The sequence below is a fragment of the Crocodylus porosus genome, unplaced genomic scaffold, assembly GCF_001723895.1.
Source record: "Crocodylus porosus isolate Cpor-Errol unplaced genomic scaffold, CroPor_comp1, whole genome shotgun sequence".
Lineage (NCBI taxonomy): Eukaryota > Metazoa > Chordata > Crocodylia > Crocodylidae > Crocodylus > Crocodylus porosus.
This window is the reverse complement of record NW_017728906.1, coordinates 36,849,002-36,862,023: the sequence shown is the minus strand read 5'-3', so window position 1 is coordinate 36,862,023 and position 13,022 is coordinate 36,849,002. Positions and strand designations below refer to the sequence as shown.

At 41.3% G+C, this 13,022-nt stretch overlaps 1 protein-coding gene across 2 annotated transcripts in view; it reads right to left on the bottom strand.

The window, feature by feature from the left end:
- Positions 1 to 2,778: 2,778 nt before the first annotated feature.
- Positions 2,779 to 13,022, bottom strand: part of CLIC6 (chloride intracellular channel 6) — a 51,641-nt gene continuing 41,397 nt past the window's right edge. For both annotated transcript variants that reach the window (XM_019528896.1, XM_019528897.1), the window contains exons 2-6: positions 11,629 to 11,738; positions 9,993 to 10,118; positions 8,547 to 8,653; positions 6,096 to 6,277; positions 2,779 to 4,550 (exon numbers count right to left, since the gene is read on the bottom strand). In XM_019528896.1, the coding sequence (XP_019384441.1) occupies positions 4,389 to 4,550; positions 6,096 to 6,277; positions 8,547 to 8,653; positions 9,993 to 10,118; positions 11,629 to 11,738 (687 nt within the window). In that variant the 3' untranslated portion in view covers positions 2,779 to 4,388. The remainder of the gene's footprint in view (positions 4,551 to 6,095; positions 6,278 to 8,546; positions 8,654 to 9,992; positions 10,119 to 11,628; positions 11,739 to 13,022) is intronic.

The window sequence follows — 13,022 nt, the reverse complement described above, 5'->3', positions numbered from 1 at the left end:
CTATTCACACAAGTAAGAGCAAGTAAGGAACTATTCACAAAAGTAAGGGCAGGAAGACCAGGCACTTAGGCATGTGCAAAAGCCAAAAGTTGAGAGTCTGAGCTGTTAAAATGATTGTACCTGAATCCATTTGGCTGATCTGTGCTAGGAATACAGGATGTAGAAAGCTAGTGTAACATTAAAGAACGCATCGGTTGGGGAACACAGATACTTTGTAACATATCATTATGTGCTAATGAGGTGTCCGGTGTCACTGTATAAACATCAGAGTCTAACACACCAGGCTTGGGTAATTCTGCCATTGACCTGTTGTGTGTCACTTTGCTTCTCTTTCACTTCGTTTTCTATTTAGGCCCTGATGCTTCAATTCAGCTGGTGCGGAAGTACACCCAGGCATTGTATTTTGCACTACTAGCATCTTGGATTGTAAATGTTTGGAGTAGGAACTGTCCCTCCTGGTATGTTTATGCATAATTAATACAATGGTCTGGTGGCAAAGTGATGATACACATGATTTATAGTAGTAATAAGCAAGGCATGGGCTGACAGAGGCAAAAACTCTGGACCTGTTTTTTCTGGTATCAATGATAGCTGGCCCCTCTCAACAAATACTTCTCCAAAAATGAAATAAAATAGCAAGAAACAGCAAACATAGGGTTTCTCTCTTTGCTTTTATTTTTCAAAGGATTGTTATAACATTAGCAAGGCTCCCAAGAGCAGCCTATAAAGGCAACTAGTGAGTACCTGCCTCTTTCGTCTTGGACCTTTACATATTCCTCTTCATCCTCCTGTGGCTGATCAGACTGGGATTGGCCCTAATCACTTAAAGAAAATGTTTTAAAAAACACTAACACCAACTCAGCTGAATAAAAGCAGCTGTAATGAGGAATGTGGAGCCTAGCCTATGGGACTGTCTAGGTGCAGGTTAACAGGCTGCAGTGTGCTGTGGAGATTTTATTCTCTCTCCTAGGTGTGGCAGTTTTCATTTGTAACAAATTATGGTAGGCTGTGAGAAGACAGAGTTCAGTGAAGGCACTGGAGTGGAGGTGAGAGGCAGTTTTGGTTCCTTTCTTTGGTATTTGTCTAAGCCAGTGCTTCTCAACCTTGTTAGACTTGAGGCACAGCTTACTTTTTGACCACAAAAGGACAGCAGAACAAATTTTCTGTTGTGAAGAATCACAAAAGGGCAGGATGGTTTTGACACTATGAATTTCTATTCACTGGAATTCCTATCTGAAATCTCTAGCTTTGTGTGAATCATGTTTGCATGCCTAATGGTGCTAACCTTAGAGAGGCACCCTGTACCCCCCTGAACCCTTTAACACTATGGATCACTGCGTTTGTCTCTTGGATCATGTGTAGATATGGGTAAACTTAGCAGTACTAATATTGCACTGTTCCCTGTGGAACTCTTAAACTGATCTCAAGGTACCCCAGGGTACCTGGGTACCCTGGCTTAGAATCGCTGGTCTAAACTAATCCTTTATTATTGGATCAGGGCAGCTAGGAGCTGGATCCAACTTCCAAGGGAAGTGGTGCTCGCTTCTACCCTGGGGGTCTTCCTTTCCTGCTCAGGGCAGGGGGTTGGACTTGATGATCTGCTTAGGTCCCCTCCCTGAACCCCGCCTCAGCTCACTGTCCTGATTGACCACTAGGCTGCCACCTTCCACCAATAGCTGGTGGCAGTGGTAGCAGTGGATGCTGCACGCAAGCTTTTCCCCCACCCCATTCGGCCTTCTCCTCCCAGCACCACCACTACACACCCTGGAAGGGCATGTGCCCCCAGATCTGCGCATGGAGTGGGGCTGTGCCAGGCAGCTCCCAGCAAGGGGGCTGGGGCAGACAGAGGAGGGCTATAGGGGCAGGAGGTGTACAGCAAACCTTGGGGTAGCTGCAGCCTCTCCCGTAGCCCTTCTCCCATGGAGCCTGTGAGCACTGATCTTTGCACCTGTGTGGATCTGACAGTAGGATCAGGGCATTCAGCCCTCTTTTCCCAGTTCTTTAAAAACAGATCAGCTTTGCTAACACTTTGTGCGTCTGCACATGCTATTAGCATGCAGCAATAAACTCTGGCACATGTTTCATTGGAATGTATTGCTCCTGGGTGCCGTATTTACAAGTGCCCAGGACCACGGCATGTGGAGCTGGGTCATAGAATCACAGAAAATTAGAGTTGGAAGGAAGCTCAAGAAGTAATCTAGTGCAACCCTTTGCTTCGAGCAGGACCATCCCCAACTAGATCATCCCATCTAGTTGGTTCTTAGAGGGTTTTAAGGGTCAGAGCAGCCCCAGCTGGTAGGGGACCCAGGGTGGGTCAACCTGCCAGCCTTGGGCTACTCCAACCTGGCTCAATGTGCTGCGGAGGGGCTGCAGAGGGTTCTTTATTGTGGGGCTACCTGGCAGGCAGCCCTTGTACTGAAGCACCCTCATACCCCAGCCAGCTGCATCAGATTTTATTGGTTTCAAGTGGCCTAACAGGGCCGCATGTGTAAATGTGAGACACTGCAAAGCTAATAAGTGTACTCGGCAGCAAACATCTCATATGCACCCTCTGTTTCTCAAAATCTAGACTACAATCAGATGCACATAACTGGGGGACAAGCACTGAAATAAGCACAAGCCATCATTCAATTTACTTATGAATTTGTGTATTTTCTAGTCAAATTTGTAAGGCATATAAAAAGAGTATATAGGTTTTTTGGTTTTATATATACTTTTTCTTTTCTTTTTCTTTTTTGAAAATACAGTGCAGAAGCTAGTAACATTTGTTGCATGACCGCTCAGCTATCAATCCCCAGAAATTAAGTATGGTATTACAAAACCGGTTAAGTGTTTTTGCTAAAGATGACAAATTTACAATTTAAGTATTTTAACACCATTGAAAAAAGACAGTGACATGACATAAGATGTACATCAGAACTGCGCATGTTTGGGATTAAACCGGGTACATGAAGCATTCACCTGAAAACTGGAAAGATGCCATCATAGGTAAAACTTGTAAAAGTAGAATGTTTGATACAAGCAAGGTTGGCACTCTCTCAAATTGAAATCTCTTCTGGACACCTCCTATTATCTTCATTTTACTTGATGGCAACCTAGCATGCACTAATATATTGCTTTAAGAGGCACTCAAATCCTATAAAAAAATGTGCAAAAGCACCAGAGAGAGAGACTTTGGTGATCATAAGGCTAAAACCAGTTTCATCTCCCACTGTAAGCAACTGTATGGGCTGTAGGTTATATATGATCTCTGATGTTCCCTACCAAGAGAGCAGCCACTGTGGCTGTAGCCAGTTCAGAGTCCATGGATTTCTAATGACCAACTCTTCTAGGGCCAAGAGAGTATATTTTCATCGGTACTGGCCATTTTACATGTCCTGGAGTTCAGCTAGGATGAAGGAAGTGGTCTGCTTCTTTCTTAGGCCCTTCCTTCCATATTGTTTTTCAAAACTAAACAAGAATCAAAGGACCAAAAGAAGTGAGACCCCAGTTCCCTACTTCTCCTCCTAATAATGCGGCCAGAAGCTCTCCCTCTTTAAATAACAAGTAATACCAAATGTTACTGCATAGTAACCACCTATGCTCTCCCCTTCCTGGAAAACCTCCACTGACCTTATATACAGGTCTCTGGAACAGAGAAGTGGATGTTTTAGAAGACAGAGTTAGTTCCACATAGAAGGTAACCTTTTTCCTTGATAAACCAGTCTGCTGTGCAGCCAAGAGCTGACCTATGGCTTTGCAAGATTTATGGAGGCTACAGATGATACAGACAAAGACAAATACCAAGTTTGGCAACAGCTCTGAAATAAAACAGAAATCAGAGGCAGCAATAGTGACAGTTTGTACATGACAAACAGGTTACACTCTTAGTATTTTAGCATATCACCAGCCTGAAAAATTGCAGTAATTATGTGACCTGGACCAATACTTTAATTTTAATAAAAGTGTGGATTTGAATCCAAGGTCTTTAATACAGCAAGCATAACACATACACATGTATGCCATAACAATGTTATAGCATTATCAGTTCACTTATCAGCATTATCAGTAGTCTGACCCCAGTGCTCTCTCCTGCCCAGGGCAGGGGGTCGGACTTGATGACCTACTGAGTTCCCTTCCGACCCTAATATCTATTAATCTAATTGTGTGCCAACTTGTATATACATAGATAAGACCACAGGCACATAAGCATGTGTGCTTATATCATGTACATACTCACAAACTGGCACACACTTAAGTGACCAGATAATGCCATACAGTTTTCATGAAAGAAGGACTGACCAGTGACAGAGCTTGAAGTTATGTTACACAATTCTTTTTTTCTTTATCTTGGTCCATTCCCATCCAAATCTTGGAAGAAATGAAAAGCAGAGGGGTCTTTTCTTCCACTACTTCATTCTTTTTGCAACATTCAAGTAGGCAAACTCAATTTCTTGATCTGCAGGACAAGTATTTGTGAATTCATCTCTAGCAAATGCATTGTTCAAATATCTCCAGACCCCTGTCATTTCAGGTGGAAACTCAAAATTTCTGTATTTTTTTGCCACAACCTTAAAAGGAGGGGAAAAAGAAAGATTAGACTGCTAGAGACATGATGCAAAACATAATGCATGTAATCAATAGAGTCTCTTCCAGTAAAGCATCCCAAATTGATTGCTAAAACATAAAAATGGAAAAAGGCAATCTACAGGAAGAAAGTAACAGATAGGAGGGGAGGTCGATTCATTAGAGTTTGCCATGGCTATTCCATAAGTTCCATACCCCACTGACCTTTCTCCCTCCACCTCCCACACACACACACTCTGTCAAGATGCAGCTTACACCAGAAAAATAGTTCTCGGAAGTTCAGCTTGAACCAGCTTCCTTAGAATAAGCTGTACCTATGCACTTGTAGGAAGATTTTTATGAGCATGCCCAGGGCAGTCAGGCATGTGATTGTATCTTTTCAGGGGTTTTTTTTAAATAAACACTCTGAACTAACAAAATGTTTGTGTAGCCCGCACCTTGGAAAGACCCTGTCACATCAACTCAAAATGTGGGCTCCACATGGAAAGGTTTTGTAGGACCAGTGGCCGATGTTTTTCATAGCTGTCTAAGAAACTTGCCCCCCAGTTCCTACTAATCTCTAACTGCCCCCCCAAATTCCAGAACTAGATTTGAAAAGCCTGTTCTAACTGCACAGAAATGTCCAATGAGTGTCTGGTCAACACTGTAATAGAAACAGCTTATTTTTCCAAGGTCCACAATTTGTGACAATTCTTTCTTAACTTCAGGAAATTTAAATTTTATAAATTATTTTCCCTTATCTAGAAGAAATCCATAAGGCAAAGGCTTCAAAAGTGCATTAGTCCACTGATTTACCCACTTGATTCACTTGCATCTTCCTCTCACCAAAGACTTGTCTGGTGATGTGAAAGCACAGCTTCCACAACCCTAACCTTGCTGTGATCCTAAGGCATTTCAGAAGAGAGGTAGTCCAGTGCCTATAGAGTGTACTAAAACCTGGGAAATTCAAAATTCCAGCTGCAGATTTAGGAGGAAATGATGAGAAGGGACTGGGGGGTAGAAAGAAAACAGCATGTAAAATGAGCTTCATTATAGCATTTGGTTGCAGTAGTCTCCAGCTCAAATAAGAGAGCAATGTAGGAATGCATTTAAGCCCCCAAACTGCCATTATGTGTATGGCTGTATGAGAAACACCTGTCATTTTACAGATTTCACTTGTGACTAATCTGTGCACTGTGGATTTGGACTGATCTATAGGTGAACCTAGTTTGTGTCCTATGCTGACAACCTGCACAAATTGTATATCTGAAATGCTCAGAGACTTTTGCAATGGCCCATATAAGTAACTAGATGTGTTACTGACATAATCTTCAACTTAAGTCTCCTAACCGTCACAATGAAATGGACTGTGGTAAGTTGAAGATGAGTTTTCAAACTATACTGTTGCTAGATTTAGGTAGCAGTCATGGGTCTATATACTATAGGCTATATATAATATTATAAAAATATGGCATTTTTCTGTCATTGTTTACATGCCACTGTGAAATAATAACAACAGTGATGCACCTCATAGAAAAGATATGCCAAACCTTAATGATATGGAGCTTTGGTAAGAGGTTGCAGTCTGCTAAGGTGAGCTCATCTCCATCCAGGAATTTCCTACTAGAAACAGTAACGTCGTCACTGCTATAGGCATCAATTTCATCAGGCAACGGAGTATTTAAATAGTTATCCAGCTTCTTTAAAGCCTTAAGCAAGGATTTTTCCAAATCTAGGTTCAGAGGGAAAAAAAATTATAGGAAACTGAGCTGGAATCATTCTAAAACTAGACAAACAAAAACCCAAGAGATGAAAGATTTTCAAATACTGGTGCCGCTCACACTGAGGTCCTCCTACATCAGCCCTTATGTCAGGTTTTCTCATAAAAATGTTATTATCTTCTATTTCAAACCCTTCCCTAAAGACTACATTTCATAAAATGGCCACAAGTTGTGTCCATCTGGCTTTGGTTAGATAGTAGGTGAGTTGTATCTTCAATTTTCCTCTAAGCTGTTGGATTTCTATTTACTTCATTCTCTCAAACTATCCAAATAAGGTTTAAATGTTTCTGCTGCCAATTGTACACTAGCCTTTCTTGCTAGATAAAACATACTATTCAAGATCTAGCAGTGTAGCTATAGTGGGAAATCTGCATACTGTAGACAATAGGATAGATTTTGATACTATACCTAATCCAACTCCAAAATTGACCCAGGCTATACCAACAACCCCTTCCCTCATCCTGTTTCTTTTATTTATGTATATTCTGATTTCTGCCAATATAGCAAAAATACCATCTTTAAACAAACAATTATACTAGCAAATTTTAAGTGTAGCCATGGCTGTAGGGCTTTATGGAAGAAGATCTGTTTTCTGTAAGGACAGCTTTCTTATGTGTTTAGTGACCAGTTATGACCATGTCCCTGAGAATAAACACAGAAACACCTCCTTGGGTACCAAGCACCCTGGAGAAACTGACTAAGACCTGTTTCTTCTGTGCTGAGGAGAAACTAAGGCTTTGTAATCATCTTTTGCAATCTTGCTTATTTACTAAGAGGATATTCAATTTGCATCCACCCTACTCCCCTAACAGAAAATCCAGGAAGCTCCTGAATATTGGCAATAACATTAGGGGCTCTTCAGGTTTTGTACGTTCTGGATGATGGGTGGAGGGCTGTGCACTAGCTCTAAATAGAATGACACGAGAAGAGTGGTGCTTAGGGAGGACCAGACTATTGAAACCTTGTTTATACAGAGTTATCTGTTGATTTCATAGACATTAGGGCTGGAAGGGATCTCATAAGATTATCGGGTCCCACCTTCTACCCAAAGGCAGGAAGTCAGCTAGGGTCAAAGGATCCCAGCAAGATAAGCATCCAGATGTTCTTAAAAGTGTCCAGAGTAGGTGCTTGCAGTTGAGGAAAAGGAAGAGAAATGGTGAATTAAGGATGTGGCACAACATCCTTACAAACAGAGAGTTGAATTCCAAGCCTTACTTGGCTTCCTATTTCACTTTAGTCTTCATAAAGCTGAAGCAAACTAGGAAGATGACTTTACAGGCAGTGAATTTTAATTGGTTCACAAGGAGATGAATTTCTGTCATATCCAAACATGGAGGTAGATTAGGAATTTTTTATGCATGTTGTAGAAATACATACCAGAATTGCAGTCTTAGAATAAGTCTTAATTATGTAATCAAGCTACTCCCACATTTTGGGAGAAATCCAATTCCTTCCAACAATTTCTTGAAAGATCTTAGATTTACAACACTTAGGGCTCCTATACATGTACAGGAAGCCTACTCTAATGTGCTGGAAATCCAGCAGGTGCACATTAACTAAAGTTCACTCAATGTACATTATTTTAAGTTCCTTCACTACCATTTTTCAATGTGGGGATGCTGATGTATGTGATACTGAAGTCTGCTGGAGCACAGTTATTACCACACTCCAGCTTGAATCAAGTCTGTTCTGATGTGCTGTAATTGCAGTGTATCAGAGCAGCCTTGCTGCATGTGTATAGGCTCTGTAAAATTGTAAAAGATGAGCACTTGCTCTTTGTATTCCATGTTGAGGCCTGCTTCTGAAAATGCATGTGTATGTGAGTAGTAGCACTATAATCAGTGGGAGTACCCCTTTCACATAATAAAATGTTTATGGATTTGTGTCTTTAATACTGGTCAGGCAAAACCCTGCAAGTGGGGTTCTAGAAGAGTTAGCTGGCCAAGGCAAGTAAATAATCATTGCAATTTTTTTACCATAGTATGCAGGTGCTATATTTTCTCTTGACTAAGTTAATTTCTAGAATTGGAGTCTGCAACAAGTATGTCCCAGAAACCCACAGATATGTGTTTAATTTAAATTGAGCCCTTGGGACAAAATGCAAAACCACCACTTAACATTACAGTCATAGCTTTGGTTTGTTTTTTGTTGTTGTGCTGTTTTTGTTTGGGCTGTTTTGTAGTAATCACCAAAAATGATGGAAGGATTGTAAGTATGTACTTTCATTAGCATCTTTCCTTGGGTTCTTTACGAATGCAGAAAATTTGGCAAACACATCATTTCCTGCAGAATTAGATTCAGGGTGCTTTGGTGCAAGCTTGGGGTACCTGAGGAATTAAAAATATGAGAATATTAAACAACTACCAGTTGGTTTTTCCACATTCAGTTTCAATGTACTTTATCTGAATATCTGTATGACTAACTATACATTTAATAGGAAACAGCACCTAACTTGAAAATCACTTTTGTAATACTTGTTTTGTACTGCCACTAACTTTTATTACTGATGTGGTTTTTCTTAATCACCCATCAACAATAAACATATTAGAACTTGGGGGAAAGAGGAAAATCTCAAACTGTCAGTAAACAAAGAGAAATACAGTATCAGGTACCTAATGGTGTGTAGCCCCCTCTTTATTGGACCCACTGAATCTGTGTAAAGTTTACCCCTTGAGTAATAATGTCATGGCATAATAAAAAAATTATGGATATAGTCAATTGAGCACAGTTATATAGGCCTGATCCCAATGCCTTAACCAGGAATCTCTCATTTATTGACTTCAGTAGATATAAACTCAACCCAAAGATACCATATCTTATTAATAAAATTCCGCAGAGTGTGCTGTTTTTAGATTCTTTTTTAAAAAGAATACTCATCATTAAATGGACCAGTACGTAATGTAAATTTCCACATACTGGGCAATACAGTCTAATAATATCTGACATCCCACTCTCTTAACTAGCAGCAGATTCAGAGAACAGCATTCTCAGCTGGTGTTAACCTTCAGAGCTCCATTGCATTTAATAGATCTTTTCCCTTTCACACTAGCTGAGGACCTGTCCCAGAGTATATAAGAAGGGAAACACTTCTTTGGAACACGAAAAATTTTATACAGGAACTACAATACTTTGTGTGTGTTCCTGTAATTCCACACACTGTTACTTTTGTATGCAAGAAACATCTTGTAGAAGTATTAAGACTCTCAGAGGAACAGGCTCACTATGCAGTGCTAGGACACGATTCTGCTTCCAGGGAAGTTCAGAGTACAGGTTCCCAAACTTTTTCTTATTGCATACCCCTTCCAGATTTACCAGCTGCCCATGTACCCCTACCAGCATGCAGCTTATATTTTAACCTCTTAAATGCCGATGATTCTTAAAGTGAAAATTAAATCCACCACTACACAGTTTCTCCTGTATATGCCCCAGAGATGTCTTGTGTACCTCCCCAAGGGTATGTGTACCACAGAGTGGGAACCCCTGGTCAAGAGCACACCTCTGAGTTCAACTGGACCCCAACCTCAACCTAGTATTTAAGATTTTATTTCTAAGGCATGAAAATAATCATGGACCTGATCCTGCTTCCACTGAAATCGACAAACTTCTTGGAAAGTAGCATAAAGGCCCGCAAACGCATGAGCACACATTAATTTAACAGTACAATACCGTGGCGGTGCTAACTTTTCTTCTAAGAACTCCTCAATTTTATTGACATCAGTTTTCACTTCACCATCAAAAGTCATAAAGGGAGGGTTTGTTCCTGGTGCTAAGTTCTGTAAATCTGCAGGCTTTCTAAAACATGCAAATAAGCTCTGTTAGTAACAATATGAACTATACTTTAAATAACTGCTCTTAATGGTGGTTCTCTATTCCAGTTTCATGGCTTAAACTTATTCTTAACAAATTCCTTCTTTCCAATTTTAAATTGTGGTGCAAGTGCTAGGGCGATTGCTTTATAAACAATAGTGGTGCGAGCATGAATTAGTTTAATATTTCTACCATATTTTAAACATCTTGGTCTATACATTCCACTCAGTTATCTCTATGGTGTACCATGCTGGCTCTACTACAGTCATTCCTGATTTACACGCACATAGACAAAAGCAGAATCTACACCACGAGGTGCCATAAAAATAGGAAGTAGCAGTATATTTGTCAATGAGTTTCAACCTTACTGTGAGATACATTCATTAAAATTGCATTGAAAATGCTAGACTGATACGCCAGGGCACTGCTTGTGCCTGCCATTTTAAGGGCTGAGCCAAGCAGCCAGCAGGTGCTTGATTGCGGCCGCTATTTTAGATCTCTGGCCGCCCATATAAACAGGGCAGTTTGCTGCTGGCAGGCCAGGCAGAAACATTGCTTGGCTGCAAGGCTGTATGCAACATCCTGGAGGTAAGGGCAGGAGCTTAAGGGATGGTTTGGAGGCTCTTAGTCCCTGGCATAACCTAAAACTGCACCCTGCTGGGGATGGGTGGCCTGGTGGAGCTCCTGGTGGCACAGGAGCCCCCAGGAAATACCAGGCCAGTTACCACCATGGTGGAAGGCGGGTTGAGGCACCTTAACCCCTAGCCCCCACAAAGCTGTGGGTACAAGGGCGCCAGGCACGGCTATGGCCACCTTAGCCCCCACTAGGGAGGGAAGCCCTGTGGCCCTGGTGAGGGGGCAGAGATGAGAAGCCCCACTGGGGGGAAAACCAGAGGGCTGGGGGCTATCTGTGTGTGGAGAGTTGCCCCAGAAGGGGCCAGGGCAATCTTGGATGCAGTCAGGTAATTGGCTGACCACTACTCTGGTGACAGTCATGAGAAAGACCCAAAATATGGTACATCTGCCATCCACGGTATGAGCTAGATAAAGCCTATGGCTGAAGGGGCCTGCTCCAGAAGGGAGCAAGGTGGTATAAGTTGTCAATGCATGAAAGAGATCCTGTGAGAGGGTGCAGTGTGAATGTGTGTGTGTGTAAGGCCTGACAACAAGGCCTGAGCTTGGTCTGGCTGTAGGCCCAGAGCATTGGGTCATCTGGATGCCATCTGCAAGGCGTGGGCTGTGGTGTAGGGGAGGAACAGAGCTGCAGATGGCTCCCCCTGGCATCAGGGCAAGAATGGGCAGTTTTCTGCCTAATTAATACCATCATTATGTATCATCAAGCCATGGCAGGAAAGGAGGTGGGCAGCTGGCCCAGAAACAGGTGGGCAGGCCAATGACAGACCGGCCCCAAGAAAGCCCCCTGTTACAACTGAAAATAAGAGATGAGAGGATATAGAAAACCAAAATGAGACTATATGCTGTATTATAATCTTACCTTTTCAAGTCTACTGTTGTAACATTAAATATAACACCTTTTAGCCACAGAATCATAAAGAGACGCTGAGAAAATGGGCAATTTCCAATGCTCTCCCCATCGCTACCAGCCTATAATGAAAAACAAACAAGCGTTTTTGTACCTCCTTTTAAAATTACTTCTAGAATGGCAAATTTAGTAACCTGGTTATACTAAAGGATGCAATTCATAATTAGTATTAGGTGCAATAGGCCACAGTATTCTTTGTACTCTGTGTTTGTTAAAGCCTTCCCCAACAGATACTTTTGTGTCCTAATATTATGTTTGAACAATATTTTCTAAATGTTTTTAAACATGTAACTTATTTAGTTTTGAACATGTAGCTAGTGAACAAATCTGAAAACAACCTGTTCAAAGGTTAGACTTCTTTTCATCTATTCATGTTAATTCTTTCTAAACAAACAAATACAGCACTTCTCAAGCATGTATACATTGTACATTCATAGGTTTATGAATATGGGAAACATCAACGCAGAAAGATGTAGCAAAACAAATTTCAGCAGGAATTAAGATGAAATGCAAAAAGCATGAATTCACTAATAAGTGGTTTAGAGAGAGAAAAGAAATAAATGAATGCAGCTTGGACAAGGAGTAACAGCTGTCCAAAAGTTGACACATGACCTATTTTTGTTGAGTTCATGCTGAGTGCTGCCCCTCTGACATTTGCTGTGTAACCTTATAATCATAGGAAAGTAGGGCCAGAAGAGACTGCATGTGGTCAACTAATCCAGCTCCCCAGTTAAAGGCAAGATCACCCCAATTTAATCCAGTCCAATTAAATGACTGTCTAACCTGCTTTTGAAAACTTCCAAGGATGGAGATTCCACAGTTTACCTAAGTAATCTATTTCAATGCTTGACCATCCTCATAATCAGAAAGTTCCTTTTAATTGCCAACCTAAATCTTCTCAACTTGATGCCATTGCCCCTAGTTCTGCCCCTATGGTCACAGAGAAAAACCTGTCTCCATCCTCTCATTCTGGTATCAGAAGACTATTATAAAATCCCTCCTCAGTCTTCTCTTCTGCAGTCTAAATAACCCTAGTTCTTTCAGCCTTTCCTCACAAATCTTGCTTTCCAGCCCTCTAAAACCTTTGTCACTTTGTATAGGACTCTTTCCAAACTGTTCACATCCTTCTTGAAGTCTGGGGGGGCTGAAATCAGACAAAGTACTTCAGATAAGGCTGCATCAGTACTGACTAGACCAGAAGCATCATTTCCCTTGATTTGTAACACTCCTATTTAATACAATCCAGTAAGCTGTTGAGGTTCTTCCACAAGCCCCTCAAAGCCCTAAGGCTGCTGCAGGAGTGGCAAGTCCAGGGTTATTTTTGGTTTTTTGTTTTGTTTTTCTTA